The sequence below is a fragment of the Bactrocera latifrons genome, unplaced genomic scaffold (assembly GCF_001853355.1).
Source record: "Bactrocera latifrons isolate USDA-ARS-PBARC rearing strain unplaced genomic scaffold, ASM185335v1 scaffold_33, whole genome shotgun sequence".
NCBI lineage: Eukaryota > Metazoa > Arthropoda > Insecta > Diptera > Tephritidae > Bactrocera > Bactrocera latifrons.
The window spans coordinates 1,006,820-1,025,334 of record NW_017536963.1 but is presented as its reverse complement, the minus strand read 5'-3'; the positions used below and the strand labels follow the sequence as shown (position 1 = coordinate 1,025,334).

The window sequence follows — 18,515 nt, the reverse complement described above, 5'->3', positions numbered from 1 at the left end:
TTATATATATTTTTGCCCAATCAACCTTTTACGCTTGCCTCCTTCCGCTGCTTTATTGCAAATTACAGTCATCGGATGCGTTGTTTATTTGCTGCTTGGTTTTGCGTGATGCACGGCGTATGAGTGACCTGCAATTTGTAGCATATACTTGATTAGTCTTTCATCAGCATCACACCCACCAAAGCTAAGGGTGTGGGAAGTGGTAAATGTAGAGCAAAACTAATAGTAGTATACGGACCTAGATCTGGGCTTTAGTTTGGCATCGCCGCTGCTGGTGGCTGGATCAACCGCTTCGACCAAGCTGGACTTTTTATCACCGGAAACGGAAGGACTGGCATTGCGATTCTTGTCTGCGGAAGAAGATATAAAAATTAAGTTAATTTATATAATACTTATTTAATAAAAGTGTACAACAATAATACAAAATTAACAGTTTTTCATAGCGGTAACAATTGAAATATTACACAGGAAGTCTCCTTCGGAGACATGTGGAGAATACATAGTTTGAGAAATATAGCTATAAGACGGTGGAGTATTAGAAGGCAGTAAAGAGTAGGATATATACGAGCTAAATTGCAGGTTTTTGATTTTTATCATCCAACCATTATATGTAGGTTTTGACACATACACTTGGGTACGCAGAGGTTCTAACACATATATTAGTTATGTTTGTATACACAACAACAAGGAGTAGGCTTTGGTGTCCTATTGGGATTGGCAGGTTATAGGAAACATCAATAGAATACTGTACTACCTGTACCAAGATTTTGTTTTGGCCATATTCCACTGCCATTTGTTGGACCCACACCTTTTCGCACACTTTGCCGATCTAAAATTATTTAAATATTATTAAAATTAAATTGCCACGTAAATATTAAAAAAAAAAAAAAATTAATAATATGAATTCAGGTTTGGTTTATTAGCATTGTAGTAAAACGTTTATTAGCATTAGACATGTGGTATTCAATGAAGCAATATTTTTTTCGAAGTTGGTATTTTGACAGCTGGTTCATCCAATATGTGGTCGACATAATCGCTCATTAGAGGCGGTAATTCGAGCAGCCATGAATCGGTTTCACAATGCGTTTATTCTAGTGGATAATGTACATCCTCAAAGACGCTGTACAGTGTGCATCGAAGACGTTACTGCTGCTGCGGAAAAGAGTATCGTATAAGACTCCAGTGAGTTCATACACCGTCGCATTGAACTAACAGGCAAATTGAAAAGACCCGGGCGGACTCATACTATATAGTATATGGCGCCACCAGAATTGAATCCATATAGTTTTTAGTTAGACATAACCCTCAAAAAGCGCGTGTATAAATTTGAGAACTGCCGAGTAATTAGTTTGTGATTTATATCATTTTGAGGTAAGCAACTATTTCATTGTGAAAAAAATAATAATAAAAATTAATTTCACATGTTGATAAATATTGTTTTTTGAAATACAAAAATACAGTTGAAGCAAACACTTGGCTTCACGAGCTTCCGTAGACTGTTCAAGAAAATCTACCAACAACCAATAAGGCTGCTCAGTTTAAACGCGGTGAAAGACGGTGAACGCTGTGGACGCCTAAAAGAGGTGATTGCCGTCGAAAATATCAAAAAAGACACACACAAATAATAATTCACTAGCCATTGTTGAGACATCTTTACATTCCAAAACCGTCATTCTATGGAGTTTTCTGTGGGCAGTGGGAATAATTTTTTCAAAAATGCCTGAAATGTAGGATGGTGATGTAGGCAAGCTTTGATTCCAACAAAACATCGCTAGATACTCTACAGCTAATGAAACAATCATTTTATTGAAGAAAACTTTTTGGGAACGCATTATTTAGCATCATTAGCCAAGCACGTTCGATTTAAAAACGCTGGATTACTTTTTATGGGGTTATGTGAATTCGCTTGTCTAAGCAGCTAAGTCAGAAGCGATTGACATCTTGGAAGTTAATACTCAGTGCGTCACTGCTGACCTAATTGCTGCAAAATGTGGTCGCAGGTCTCGTGCCTGAAGTTTATTTGAACCATCCGCGGTGGTCACTTCTTTATGATAAATCTTAAGTTTTGACCATATCATTACAATGTAATAGAAACCACATGTCAAAAAAAAAAAAAAAAAAAAAAAAAATCCTTCATTTACTTTGAATTTAAGGTCTTTTGGTTAATAATTTAGAATCTAGTCGGTGCGCGCACGCGCCGAAGTCGAGTCGCGGCGGGAGAAAATCAATCTTATTATTTTTCGTATAAACCTTGTATCTCTGCATTTGCATTCAAAACAATTTCTCTTTTAAATTTTCATCATGCGTTAAATATATTTAAATATATATGTATATTGTTCAAATATATTGAAGTGGGAAGAGGTTTATCTTCGCCAATGCTGAGGCAGTACAAAACAAATATTAGGTTGTCAAAAAAGTCTTGCGGTATTTTTATTGAATTTTCAATTGTTCATAAAACCAGCTCTTGACCCATGCTACGGCTGCTATTATGCCGGTCTCTTTCGTCTCTTTCGATTTTATCGAAATTTTCGACGACAGGCCTTCCGGAGCGTGGCGCATCTTCGACCACCTCTACACCAGAACGAAAACGTTGAAACCATCGTTGTGCGATGGAAATGGAAACTGTATCGGGCCCATAAACTGCACAAATTTTATTGGCGGCTAGAGATGCATTTTTGCCTTTATCGCAGTAGCACTGTAAAATATGCCGTGTTAGCGCGTGAAATGGGCTTTCCAAAAAGGTATAGCATGACCCGATGCGACGAAAAAAACTAGAACTACGCGCTCTCAGCGCCAACTAGCAAAAATACCGCAAGACTTTTTAGACAACAGTACATAAAAACGCATACATACATTTACATCAGGCACGTCTGTACTGACATACATCAGTATGCACTCAACAATTAACAAACAAACATATTTACGTAAGATAACATATTGGCCTAAGATATGCATTTAGGCAATTGAATACAAATATGCATATGCACTTAAAAACAACCCCATACCATGTTGCATAAACAATATGCTACATACATATGAACATGCACACATACACATATATTAAGATAGTTAAGATAGTTCTTAAAATTGTATCTAAATACGTGAAAATTTCAAATAAAATCAGACTAAAATAGTTCTTGTAGAAGGAAACACTTCTCGTAGAATGAAATAGTTCTCAGCTTAAATAAAATCTTTATTTCCCCCCCACCAGTGGTAAGGATATGAAGCATCTTATTTAAATTTAAAAGTTTGATCTTACAAATCAAACAGTTTGCTTATAATTCAAACATATATCAAAGTCCTAAATTATGCTAAGCTTCCTAAATTGTCTTTAAAGTACAAAGCCATTTGACAATTTAATTGTGCGTTTAAACTGCAATTTGTCTTGGCAAAATCCACAGGCAGCAAAACGAAATTGGGTTTCCAAAATGACTGAATAACTAACGGAGTAAAGAATATGGAGAAACGGTTATGTTCATGCAAATAAGAGAGGCTAGCAAGAATCAATAATGTATGTGTAGACAAAACCAGGCCAAATATTCATACAAATGCACATCTATTGTCTAATGTGTGTTAAAAATGCAACTGTGTTATGTAAAATGACTAAAAATAGCCACAGCATAAGTTCGAGACAATAAAAACTTTTGCCAATTACTTGTGCACGAAGTGGCGAAGATTATCAGCACACAACAACAACAGCGAGAGCTATTAACACAGCTCAGTAGTTGCGGTGCTAATGCCAGTGGGCTAATAAAACCCCAGAACTACAATTGAATGCAGCGAAGAAGAAGTAGAATGAAAAAAGAAAAAGTTTTGAATGAAGGCAAACGATGCAATGTTTCCACATTGCGGCCGAGATGCAAAGTAATGGAAACAACGAAGTTTGGCGCCAAAGCAATGAAGTACTGAAGTGAACCAAGAGGGCAGACAGTGCTGAGAGAACTGAAAGTCACTGGGAGGGCTGACCGGTCAGAGCGTATGGGAGTCTCTAGCGAACTGAATACCAATGAGTGCGAAGTTCGTGTGCAATTATGGTCAGACATACAGTACTTGTCCAACAAATTACGAACGAGAGCAAAAATTGAAAGCTTTTTAATATTACATTCGATTGTGGCAACTTCATTCGCTTTTATTTCAAAAACTTAAGCAAACATGGTAAGCTGTGTGTTTTTTCTTTTTTTTTTTGTAGATATGTCTAGAATGTGATATATTGAGTAAGATTACCGTTACATTGCTCTTTTTTTGGCGTCAGCGCTCTTTTTCAATTTTGATCATTCACTTTTTACCAAGTGGGAGAACGACTTACGCTGATTTTTCGTAAATTATAATTTTAAATAATTAAGAATATTGTCGAAATTTATTGGCGAAAGAAAGATAAATATATGAAACAAAAGGTAAGTACACAAATAATAAATCTTTGTCAAAGACACGTGCGTTTCCTAATTGAAGTTTTTATAAAGGAAATGGGTAGGAAAAGTGACATTTTACCATAAAAGAAAAGTTGGAGCTCTTTTGAAAGAAGAAGCTTCGAGATACTCAGAAATTGCCAAAATTGTTGGTATTTCTACTGAAATAAAAAAAAGCTTATTGAAGTTCTTAACGAGAATATGATTAGTGATAATAACACTGTGGAGTTTTGGGATTATTGTCTGAAGGGTGAGAAATTCCAAGTCAGGGTGATGGTACTAGGTCATAATAGTAAAACCCTCAAAGGGTTTGGCGTTGGTATGTGTCAGTTTTTTTATGACCTTATGACCTTAATATCCCTTTTTTCCTTATCTTGCTGTTTTTTCGCTTAGTAGTAACATTTTGGCCAAACCCGAAAAAAAAAACATTTCCGAGAATGCTCTTAACATCCTTGCGACAGAAACATCCTAGTTGTTAGAACGATGCTTTCTCAACAAGCCTTCTATTACTTCTTTGATTGCCTGCCATGCATTCAATTCAGCGTCAATAAAAATATTGTTGAATGCGTCACTTTTAATCAGCTTTCGTATATCTGGACCATTTAGTACGCCTGACTGGAAAAAAATAATTTGCTAAGATGGAAAACCATGGGAAATAAGGAAGAAATTTAAAATGTCATAAAAAAAACTGACACATACGAACGAAAAACCCTTTGAGGGTTTTACTATTATGATCTAGTACCATCACCCTGACTTGGAATTTTTCACCCCCCAGATTAGCTGTTGTACTGTGTAATCGCTCAAACTGCAGGAGAAAGAGAGTAACGAGTGGAAGGGAAGATCGCCTCATCGTAAGAAAAGCGCTAAAAAATAGACCTGCGTCAGCGCAAAATATTTTACAAAACATTAGAAGCGCTGGCGTTAAGATATCTCTTCATACTCCACGCAGAAGATTCTACGAAAACGGCTTAAAATGTAGGAAACCAGCGAAGAAGCCAAAATTAACGGATAGATTCAATATACTAGAGCAAGGTACGTTTCTAAAACGTTTACATTCTTTAAATTTATTTCCTTTTTATATTTTTTTAAACGAACAATATTAAGCACATAAAAATTGTATTGAACATTTAAAAGATATTTTTAGCGTTGAATGTCGTTTGGAAGCAGTGACTGAGACGGCAAATTACGTTCGCAGAAGAAAGGGGGAACGATATTCTAGCTCCTGTGTTCTTCCCCGGGTAAAACACCCGCCTTCAGTGATGATTGCGGGCTGCATTTCTGGAGGAGATCCTGGTCCCTTACAATTCATTGAAGGCACAATGCGATCTGTTCACTACATATCTACAACTTAACTTTCCGCCAGAAGAATATACCTTTATGTAAGATGGGGCTGCATGCCATACAGCTAGAAGCAGCATGAATATCCTAAGTTAATTGCATTTGGAAGTCCTGTCTTGGCTTGTCAATTCTTCGGACCTAAATCCAATCGAGAACTGTTGGGCATATCTTAAAGGACAGGTCTATGAACTAAGTAACACAACAATTGACATTTTAAAGCGACACATTGAAGATGTCTGGACAAATAACGTCGAACTGCATAGCTTGATACAAAAATGCATTCAAAGCATGCCTGATAGAATAAACGCTGTGTTAAAAAATAAAAGCGTAGCGATAAAATATTGAATATGATGCAATAAAAAAATGTAATAATTTAAGTTTAATATATATAGCATATAAAAAATATTTTTTTTTCTAAAATAAGCCAAATATTTATGTTTTTATTAATGATTAAAGTTAGAACTCTGCATATTTTTTTCTTCGTTCGTAATTTATTAGACAAGTGCTGTAATTGTTCGATATTGCCGTAACGTCTATCCGCATGAAATTTCATGCATTTCATGTGTATGTTATAGCTTGGATAACTCGTGTCTTTTATCATCAAAATTGCTTTTGCTTAGAAATGCGAGCAATTGCTTTATTGATATTTATATTTATTGAAGAATTTATAGGAAAATGTGAATCTGTACAAAAATACACACACTCCTGTTTAAATTGTTGCTTTTGTTTTATTTGAAATTTAAAATATCAAATTTTGTTTCCGTCTACTATTTGCGAAAACCATTAAAACTTGTTTTCATTCAGCAAGATTGTAATTGTTTGAAGTTGTGTACTCTGAAATGACGGTAAAGCAGAACGCATAGCTCAACCCAAAAACCAATTCGCCCAACCGATGAACTTTTCGCTTCAATTCACAAATACCTGAAAATATTTCGAATTTATAAACTCATATTTGGACAATTATTATGCAATTGCATATTGTTTTTGGCTTTTTAAGTTATTGTTATGCCAACATATCCTGTAGGAAAAGCTTTGCAAATCAGATTTGACTTCAAAACTGTTATTACATTCAGCAAGAAAAAAACATTTGTAGATTTTTTCTCTTTGAAATAAGTTTATGAAAAAGAAAAATACTTCTAGATATCTTTAGTATGATTTTAGTTTAGTCTAAGTTTTCTTCCGAATCATCATCATCTGGATATATTTCGTTCAATATCAGACCCAAACGCTTCGCTTCCTTATCCATTTTGGAGAAAGCAGAACTAGCGGCGCGGGAGTTGAGGCCAATGGAATCAATATCATCAGCTTACGCCAGCAGCTGTACATACCTACCATAAGTGTACATTCTCTATTTAGATCTGCACCTCGAATTATTTTCTCCAGSAGTAGATTGAAGAAAGCGCACGATAGAGAGTCGCCTTGTCTAAAACTTCGTTTGGGTTGATTCGTGTGGATTAGGCAGTTCACACCAATCTAAATTGTTTGGTATGCTTTCGTCGGACCATATTCTACAAAGAAGCTGATGCATGCTCCTTATCAGCTTTGGTGCCATATTTGAATAGCGATGAAAAATACACTTGAATAGTTACTTTTAGCTGTTGTTGCAGTCTTAAATGCTTAAGTTACTATGTGAAGTGCACTGTTCTTTAAGTTTGTTTGGGCCTAAGGAAAGTGAGTTGTTCGTTAGTGATTATAAAAAAAATCTGAATATTAACAAAGTATAGAATAATCTGAACACAGTTTATGAAAGTTTTTATTTAGTAGCCCTTGTGGAGACCAATTCCTTGAGAACAGCGACCGAAAGCTAAATAAAGAGCATATGTCAAGTTCTTAAGCCAAATTTTAGCGGTATTTATATGTAAGTTTTGTATAGAATCTGACTACTATCTTAAAGAAAAGTCTCAAAAGGTCTAATTTATCTGCTCGGTACCCTCTCTATAAAACGCTGTTCCTACAAGGCATGCGAATATTTATTTAAATATCGTATATTCCATGTATGCATATGTGCACCATGAGATGTATTGAAGCAAAATTATTGAAAGTATTTTCATTGAAATTATTACGTATTTGGGTGGAATGTGTTTGTATTGAACATTTGTGGTACATAACCACATGTACGAGTATTTGGTCTATTCGCCAAAGCATTTATTTCGACAAGTTAGAGAATTTAGTAAATTTCGACAAAATTTGAACGCCACAATTGGTAATCTTGTTGAAATTTGTCAAATCAAAATATGATAAATCATGGAGAAGCACAATAACAACAAATTTTAATATTCAACAAANAAACAATAAAAAATATAAATCCATTGTTATAGGGATAAATTGAAGGTTTTATTTATCACAGTTAGAGTAATTCGATTATGCAACGTTTTTTTCGATAACTTATTGGCATTTTGAAAGTAATTTCATAATGATATGCTCATAGAATTCTAGTAATCCATTGCCAAAAAACTGGGACTTTTGAAGCGAATTTCGTACTAGCCAGATCATTCGTCATAGACAGAAAAAGCTAACAATTACTTGGTTACAGGTCTGGGCTATAAGCTGCTTGCATTTAAACCTCCCTTGAGTGCCTTGGGGGTGCCTTCTTTCTTAGCTAATCTACTTGTTGATAGCAGAGTTCCGAATGGAGAATTTGGTAGTCGAGACGGAGTTTGGAGTAGATGATTTTCATTTCATTCCACAAAACACATAGCAAAACCTTTCTGACCGTCAATTCCAGCTTGGTCACCGTTTGCGACGGTTCATCGCGATTCAACCCCTATTGTTTTCTCATAACTCCGTCGCAAATAGCCACGGTTTTATCACAAGAAACTATTTACTTAAAAATGGCAGGGAAAGCATAACCCCAGAAGATTGTGAACCCGATGGATCACGGCAAAAAAATGATAAGAAGCATGCACCAGCATATTTGTAGAAACATGCCTGGCGATTGGTGTTTAAGTTTGCTCTGTCCAATCAGTAAAAAGGGCATACTCAACCAAGTGATTGGACCTTATTAGTATGTCTCCAGGCCAGAAAAATCAACAACTGACCAAATATTCATCATGTGCCAATTCTTCGACAATATCTGTGAAAAGAGCATCGACACTCACCACCTCTTTGTCGATTTTATTCGATAGCACGAAAAGGAGCTGCCTCCATGCCACTAGGTCTGAATTTGGTATCCCCGAAAAATTAAAACAGCTATGTAAACTGACGTTGAACAATACCAAAAACTTCATTAGGATCGGGAATGACCTCTCCGATTCGTCCGATACCAGAAGAACATCGCGTGCAGACACGACTCGAACTGCAGATCTGAATAGAGAAGGTACAATCTTCTATAACAGTGTGCGCTGCTGGCGAAGCGAAACAAATGGTAATAGCAGTAAATGACAGTAAGAAGAAATATCTTTTGTTATCAAACTAATAGTCGTCGCACAAGCGACTTGGCTCCCACGTCACTGTTGACAGTCACAAATTTTAAGCCGTAGAAAATTTCGTTTAGCTAGGAACCAGTATTAACAGCAATAACAATGTGCTACTTCGGACTGAGTGGGTAATGGAGAAGTAAAGTCTTCTCTCGACGAACAATAACTAAATTCTACAGGTCACTCATCATCCCGGTCCTGCTTTATTGTGCAGAGGCATGGACGATAAGTCGACGTTACGAGTTTTCGAGAGAATGGTTAAGCAGAAGATTTATTGTGCTCTACGCATTGGCAACGGCGAATACCGCAGTCGATAGAACGATAGGCTGTTCGAGATATACCACGACATTGAAAGAGTTCAGTGAAGATGAAAACAATCTAGCTCCAATTACAAGAGAGATTTTGAAATACTAAAACGGTCTATACTATTTAAATGAAATTTAAAATATTAATTTATTGAAAAACTGCAAACGAAAGCTTAAAAAATAACAAGAAAAACTGCAAACGATAAAAGAGATATTTCAAATTGAATATTATGTTGCACTCGAAGGCGATGAAGTGGAAAATAAAAGGAATGTAACAAAGAGATGATATAAAAAAAAAAACATGCGTCAAAAACTCGCACGCTCCCAATGATGGGACAATTTGTAATAAATTTGTAGACGAACACTGCACTGCATATAGGGTGCGGCAAAAAAGATAATATTTGTTTACGGCCTCGTGCTCTGAAAAAGTGGTTTATAGACAGCTCTAAGAAAGCCTCTCCAAGTATGAGTTTCAAATTCTAACAGGAAGGTCCTCCGCCAAACTATTTTCCATAAAATATACCATAAAACCATTAAATGCAAGACCTTCATGTTACAATTAAGAGCTTAACCGATTTTTCAGAGGATCAAACGAAAAATTTTTTTTGGACACACCCTAATAAACATATATGTATGTATGATATGTATAATATGTACATATCTGGTGGGAGCAAGTGGTTCACATACTCAAGTTACTGTAAATTTTTATTGATTTCTCCATGCTCAACGATGCGGCTCCGAAAAGTGTCAAGCAAAACCGCTAATATTCGCACTCACTATATCATTTGAATGTTTTATTGCCCCAAATAGCAGGCGCTCTCGTAATGGCACTGGCAACAGCTGCTTGATACTATATTGCTTTTTTGAGTCGATTTGAGTCTTTTATGACAACAATATTGGAGTTTGCAGCCACCCACACAATCTCATGCAAATAAGCAATTTAGAGGCAATATGCTTGAATGGAAGTTTGCAAGTGTAGGGATGGAGGGAACATCACTCGTCAGTACACATATATTGATAAATTGATTTTTTTTTTTCAACTATTCCTGAATTTTTTTTCAAGTTAAATCGTGCCTAAATTGTTATTCGATTTCCATGTATAACATGGCATTTTTTCATATTTGCATTAAGCAAGTAAATCTACAACCTTGAAAAAGTGATAAAAATTTTTTCGCTCTATAAAAATCATCAGATTAATTTTTGTCAAAAAACATTACTCTGAAAGTTAGACGCAGTTAAAGTTATATCTGAAATTACCCCAGCATTCATACAAGTGATTTATGCATTCTGTCTTACTTATATGACATTGTATACTACTTTTTGAATATAGTACACTGATGCATAACGTTAACTGCGTATAACTTTTAGAATAGTGTTTAAATACACATACTTATTCGTGAATAAATTAAAGCGAAAACTATATCACATCATCCTCTATCGATTTTTGTCAACTATTAACATGTCAATTTAGATTGAGTAATATCAGCCGGATGTTCGAAAATTCTGATGTTAGTTATAAAGGTGCTAGTTCAAGGTCATTTCCAGGGTTGTGCGGTGCATTTGGGATCCGCCACGTAAAAGACGCACGCCACCAAAAGGAAACAACTATCTGAAGTACTAGATACCGGCATTCATCAACCTACATAGCTGTCTCTGGACCGAAAAGCCACTAACCAGATCGATCATATTGTGATAGACGGAAGACACGTGCCCAGTGTTTTAGATATGCGTACGCCTGACATCGACTTGGACCGCTATCTTACTGTAGCGAATATACGCACTCGCCTCTGTGCAGCAAAAAAACTCACGTCAACACACAAGGAAGGTTCGACGTTGAGAAGCTGCAATCAGCTCCTGGAGAAAATAATAGTTTAGCGAATTAAAAGACAGCAGCTACCTTGGCTAGGTCATGGACGAAAATACTCTAAGCCTGAAAGTATTCGATGCAGTACCCGTCGGCGGAAGCAGAGGAAGAGGAAGACCTCGATTCCGCTGGAAGGAACAGGTGGAAAAGGACTTGGCTTCGTTTGGAATCTCCAATTGGCGCCACCTTGCGAAAGATGAAACGATTGGCGCGCTGTTTATAACTCGATTATAACCGCGTAAGCCGTTTCTACGCCAGTAAAGAGAAAGATTTGATATCAAAAGTGTACTTTGAAATCTACCAAAATCTATTTTTAAAAAGTTTCATAAAAAGTTTAGAAATTCATTTACTTTATGGTGCCGAAGATACACCGACGCAGTATGTAAGGGCACCTCTTTAAATTGCGGTTAATCTTTTCTTCAAAAGAGCATCAAAACGCATAAAACTTTGACGCTCTTTCTTCCAAATAATAATATTCTATGATATTATCACCATAAACAGTTTCCCTTTCTTTTGAGAACCACTTTCCGCATACTTGTTTCTTTTAGGAAATTTTTCAGGAAAATTACTCGGTTTTTCTAGACAGTGAAAAGTTACTTGACTGACTGCTTGGCTGAAATCTAGGGATGAATATGACGCTTTTTCAGCCATATTCATAATAATAAACACACACGCACACACTAATATGTATGCTTATATATATGCTAATCCGCAAAGGAAGGCATATAAAAAGTATATGTATGCAAACACGTGCCGAAACCGGGACCCACAAAATTTAAAGACTTTAGACAATATAGCGCACACACACATACACCTAACAGTGGAAACTTATATGCATGGGTATGTGTATGGGATTTTTATGCTTTCATCACTGTCTGTGCGAGTGTGCTTGTGTTTATGTATGCGTTATTAGGTTTTCAGCCTAAATTCTGATTTAGTCATCCGCGAACGCATTTAAGCTCAGAGCAGGTGGGGGGTTAGTTTTTTTTTTGAATGTGTTTGGTGGCGTTGGCGTGTAAAACATGCAAAATTCAACACCGTAACCGTGTTTTTTCATTGTTTTTTCTCGAAATTTTTAAAATCCACTCACGTGTGCCTTGGCGGCAGTGATTGCGTTTATGACTTTGGTTTTCTATTACACAAATTCAAAATGAATTTAAGTTCGACTTTAAGAAATATAATAATATTAACAACAAAGAGGAAAGAGTTAATAAGTTCGGGTACAGTCGAAGGTTTTATATTCTAGCAATTTGCTTATTAAAAAATGTTACAACCGCACTTAGCCATTCTTTACTAATTTAATATCAAGACCTGACAACATTTGCAAATTTTGGTGAGAATAATTCACACTCGAACCGGCTCAATATGTCTGGTAAACTAAAGCAAATCATGATATATACACAGTATATGGGAGCTGGGGTAATTTGTGGACCTATCTCACACTTTTTCGTCATAAAACTATCAGACATCGTATGTGTTATTTTCACTTAATTTTTCTAAGATATCTTATATATTTACCGGTATAAACAGCATAAGATCAAGCGGAGGTTTGAAATCCTTTTATAAGGCCCAATTTTAGCCAGCTTTTATATTACAACATTTTCGTTACGTTCAGATTAAACAATACATATGTGATAGAAAGTCGAGCCAAAGTTCGAAAATACTTATAATATTCAGGGTTAGGACAAGTGCTGAACTGATTTAACTGTTGTATCAAAAGTTCTAATAAAACATTCAAATAACGAAGCTTTATATATATAGTTTATATGGGAGTCCGATATCGGCGGTCCCGACAAATAAACAGCGTCTTGGTGAGAAAGGTATATGCGCAAAATGTCTGGCCGATATGTCAAAAACTGAGGGATTAGTGTGATTATATACAGATGGATTATAAAGGGTGAACCATTTCGAGGCTCCCACATTTTTAAAGAAAAAACTTCAAATTTGATTTAAAATGTTTATTATTATTATTCGAAAGCACATTCTTTGAAATTTTTGTTTTTGAAAATTATCTCTTTCAAATGTTGACCGCGGCTACGTCAGGTGGTTCATGTGTTGAATCCAATTTTCGATAAGTCGCTCGAGCATTTCGACTGGAAAGTGGCGAATGACAAGCGTGATGCTCGAAGGCCTGAATCGAAGCGGTATTATCCGTATAGACCTTAGATTTTACAAATGCTCACAAGAGAAAGTCTGACGGTTTGATATCACACGATCTTGGTGGCCAATCGACTGGACAAAACGTCAAATTATCTGCTCACAGAAGTGTTCTCTTAATAAATCCATTGACGATGCGATGTGAGGGAAGTGGTGTCGCCTTGTAGAAACTCGCAAGTTGTAGAATGTCGACAAGATCAAGGGCCTCAATTTCAAGTATCAAATAGTCGGTTATCTCGGCACAACAACGGTTGCCATTGGCGGTTACGGATAAAACATTATTTTTGACGAAATATGGTCCGATGATTTCGCCGGCCCACAAAGCACATCAGGCCGTTGTTTTTTCTGAGGGGGCGAAACGCAGCTTTACAAAAGGTGAATTTTCTTTACAAAGTAGAACGATTTGTAAACGTTGTTCAGATGTTCGTCTTTCCATGATGAAATGCCAAACAACACTGCAGAAAAATTGCATGACAGCTTGACATCACTTACGCATGATCTGTCAAAATTGGCTTGGTAGCGAGTTTGAAGTCAAATAGCTAAGTAGAGTAACAAAAAGAAACTGTGTAGAATTGCTATAAAACTTAACAATGCATAAAAATGGTAAATTTCGTCTAATTGCCTGGCATTTTAATTACCCGCCATCTACTACAACTTCCACGCAGGATAAATTTTATGAGGCAACTTTGTCGCAAAAATCAACAGCAACATTGAATAATTGTTGGAATAAGCACGCCACTGCCAATGCCGCAGACCAAAATAATTAAACCATTAAAATTTTAATTTTAATTTTAATGCTTAAAGAAATCTAAAGAATTACGAAAAACGCCGTAAAATGGATATAAAGGCATATTTATACTTCTAAGGAAGTGTGCGCCTGTGGCGCTTGAATATAGCTGTAGAGGAAAAAAGCGGAAAATTTATATAAATAAATGCCTCGCAATATACATACATACATATGTGCAATCACAGTAATAAAAATTTTAAACATCGGAAAATGAATGCTTGAGAAACGCCAAAAGCAACGCGAGGCCGTGAGCATTCCGAATATTTGCGCTGACAAAGTAAAGGAATAAAAAAGGCATATAAAATGAAAAAGAAATCATAAAGTGAAAAGCAGGAAGTTACATAAAACAATAACCAAAGTAAAGTTTACATATCTAGTTGGCAAAGCAATAATATTGGAAAATCAAATGACCCACCAAGCAAAACATAAATAAAAAAAATAGAATTACAATATAGCCTCCAACTTTCTTTGAGCAATTGCGTGAGTTCTCTTCTCATTCTCCCCGAAAATCTCTCTTCTCCCTGAAAATCAACTGAGCACCAGTAACTCCGATATAAGTCTAAAGTGTCAGAAAGTGAAGTTAGGTGTGTTTGGAAGGAGCTTTGGCTAAAAGGTGCTAGTGATGTCACTGTACTTAGAAACGTTGTCTTAGGGTTGAGAGTAAAAGCAAGCCAAATGCCTTCGAAATTCTGTTGCAACAAGCTTTGGCTTATTATAATTATTCTTTAAATTTGTTCATTGAAGCATAAACTATAATCGGGCATTTCCTCATACCCTGGACGGATTTCAAAAACGGCAAACGGTCAACTATACGCACGGGGACCACATATTCGATATGTGCAGGTTTGAATGGTTATGCTTCGATTTTGACAATTTTGAGACACGAATTGTTGCTTGATTTGTGTAGTGGAAAGTGAAAGAATCATATTGTATGCATACGCTTTCACAATAAGATAGGATCGTCAGTATAAGGTTCTGTACGAAATTTGGTGGAAATTGGTTGAGTAGTTTCAGAGATATATATGCTTTTACTTCAAAGCGGGCCCATCTTCAAATTTTGACCCCGGCACTCATAAAGCCTTTTTTTCACACAACCACTCGGCATTTAGGTTGTCTCACCAATCTCATAATTTTTATATATATAAAACTCCATATCTATTTCGAATAAGTCTAGGTGCCTGCAAAATTTTCTATCAAGTTTATGCGATATCAAGGATAAAGTATTGGACCAAAGTATCATTTATCAGAAACTTTGTATTCTACATAAAAACTCCAAATTTTTCAGTACTTATTTAATTTAATTTGTTTATAATTTATTTGGAATTTATATTTTCTTGAGTTTATATGGCTTTCTTTATTCTTTTTTTCTTTTCATTTGTCATTTGATCATTTTGAAGATTAGAAGTGTCCTCGAGGTGACAATATTTTGCGGAAATTTCTTTGAATTGACTTGTTTGTGTTTCTTTGTGGCAACTTCATTAATTGTGAAACTCTTTTTCGATTTGCGTCCTTCTGAATATGCGGCCTGTGAGCAGTATCTCTCATATTTTTGAACACTCCTTCCTCTAGTGCTGGATTGGGAATGCTATAGAGAATAACTTCGTCATTTGATGAGTTTGGCATTTGGTCAGCATGAGACTGTTCGCTTTGGAGTAGCATATTAGTGTTTGAGTGAAGTAGACGGGTATCTTCGTAGTCCCTAAACATTTACGAAACAGATAAGTAAAATCTGATTTGGATTATATATTTTGTTTTTACTTACTTGCGGTAAATTACTTCTTGGTAAATTACATAAAATAAAATATAAATTAAAATATTCCCCTTATATTAGCGGATCAAAACGAGCGCTTAATTTGAATCTGCCGTTTTGTTTTCTCGATCAGCTGTTTCTCCTTTTTTCCATTCTCCTTCTTCACTTTGCTTTTGGTTAAGGCATTGCCAGCCATTAAAAAAAGGACTAAGGTTTCGGTATAAAGGACTGAACATACCCACTGGCAGGTGTTCCCAAATATTTGCTGGCAGAGGCATGGCCTCTGAAAATAGTTTGGCGTGTACACCAGAAAATCCTTTTCGGAGGAGTTCCAAATTTTTTAGAATGCCTCCAAAAGGCAAAAATGAGGAGTCCACCGCTGCTGGGCCAATAAAAAATTGTGAAAATGCCGACCAATATAACAAAGGCAGAAAATCTAAGCAAATTCAGAACAGTGAAACTGTCATTTTTTTTTTGTAAACTGGGCACAAAAATGAAGTAGCTTGAAACTATGATGTCTGGTCAGAGACATATTAATCAAGCTATGCGTAACTTTGTAGGCTGCATAACAAACCTGTACGACAAGGCTGAAAGTCCAGAGAATCCGCTGAAAAAGAGTTATGGTAGGGAAAGCTTTGCAACTATGCCCTATCCACAGAGAATAGCACACGAATGAAACGAAGCTGCTGAATCATATCCACTGGTTACAGATGAAGAACTATTCGCCATAGCTAAAAAAATTAAAAACAAGGTATTTTACCTGGTAACGGTGGCATATCAAACAGAGCTGTAAAGGTAGCCATAATTTCAAAGCCCACCCTTTGCGCAAAAAAGAATGGATGTTCCCCGATCCCTGGAAAGTCCAGCGCCTGGTTTTAATCCTAAAACCCAATGGGCAAAGTTTGCGAAAGCATAATAAGAAACCGCTTGGAGTTTTCAATCCAGAAAGCCGGCGAACTATCAGAAAGACAATTCTGCTAAATGGACAAACATATTCGAAGTCTTATATGAAATACGCGCCCCTCAGTACCTCGTAGGTTAGGTTTAGCAGAGTTCCGCACTCCGTCTTTTCATGCTTCCTCCTACTAATCAACAAAAAAAAAAAAAAACTGATCGCTTGTCTTGATTTCATTATTGCATTTGGAGGGGTTGACCATCTGCCAAGAATATGCACCTATGCACAAATGTACCGACTAGATCTCGAACGCGAAAAATGTAGCAGTGAAAATTTTAATCATGAAGCGTCGACAAGCAGAGATGATCATTTTGGTTATTTTGATCATTTGGACAAACCGATCCAAACGCAATAATGAAATCACGACAAGCTGAGAGGCTCGTGTTGAATAAATGTCAATCCCATTAAGTGAGGAAATTATCGTCTATGGCACTCCAAATGTTGCTCCAGAGGAAAGATTGTTTAGAACTATGAGAGATGCTGCTGGCTGGTCGCATATGCAGAAATGCGCAAATCAAAAAAGAGTTTCACAATTAATGATGTTTCCATCAAGAAACACAAACCAGAGTTGGAAAACCATCTTTTCTGTACACCGGGACAGAAACCAAAAATGTTATTTATCGAGCTGCGTTACATTGAAAAAAAAAATAAAAAATTAAATTATAAATTCAGCTTTCTTTTCATTTCAAAACATAAAATCATATAATTTCAAGCAGGACAACGGCTGCGGGGTCAGCTAGCATTTTAATAAAATTAAGTGCATACGTTTTCTTAAAAGTTATTATATTATACTTGTATTGATGCTTTGGCGCTCAGTATAAATGAATTGGTGTTGGTCTCAAGTTCATATTCCTAATATAATTATTTTCGATGCTTCGGATTGACATTTTTCACTTCAACTCAATATCTTTAATTTACTCTGTATGATTTTAAACGCAACCTGTCTAACCAAAACCTCATGGTATATAAGGCAGCAAACGCCAAATTTAAACTTTCTGCAAAAAGAGAGAAAAAAGAATTCTTCATAAACATCACTAGTAACATCAATCCATCATCTTCTCCTAAAGAAATATGGAAAAGTATAAAAAAGCTGTCGGGCTCTTACAATAATTTTACGGCTCCACATCTTATAATAAACAATAATCTCATTTCTTGTGCAAAAGAAATTGCTAACTCATTTGCAAATCACTGGTCTAGTTATTCCAATAATAAAAATTTCCCTCACGACTTTGTTGTCCAAAAATCCAGTATTAAACGAAATATATCACCCCCCACAAAATATTATTCGCTCAGCTAAAGAGATTGACAAGCCTATCACCATCCAAGAGATCAATAATTTTTTGAACAAGGCCAAAGGCTCCGCTCCTAGCTACGACAAGATTAGCTATGTAATGATTAAAAATATATCTGATTCCACTAAAACTAGGCTATTAAACCTATACAACGCCATTTTCTCTTTTGGCAGAATTCCTCAAAGTTGGAAATGTGGGTGTATAATCCCTATTCGAAAGCCTAACAAACCAGCAGATCAGCTGCC

The 18,515-nt window shown here is 36.0% G+C and overlaps 1 protein-coding gene and 1 long non-coding RNA gene across 2 annotated transcripts in view; both read right to left on the bottom strand.

The window, feature by feature from the left end:
- Window positions 1-52: 52 nt before the first annotated feature.
- The window catches only part of LOC108971192 (GTP-binding protein Di-Ras2-like), a 79,521-nt gene continuing 61,058 nt past the window's right edge, over window positions 53-18,515 (bottom strand). The window contains exons 5-6 of the mRNA XM_018937078.1: window positions 239-350; window positions 53-128 (exon numbers count right to left, since the gene is read on the bottom strand). Coding sequence (XP_018792623.1) covers window positions 53-128; window positions 239-350 — 188 coding nt within the window. The remainder of the gene's footprint in view (window positions 129-238; window positions 351-18,515) is intronic.
- LOC108971193 lies at window positions 15,642-16,145 on the bottom strand. The gene is made up of 2 exons (XR_001993529.1): window positions 16,036-16,145; window positions 15,642-15,972 (listed from the first exon to the last, which is right to left on the bottom strand). It is a non-coding gene; the product is annotated as an uncharacterized LOC108971193 (long non-coding RNA).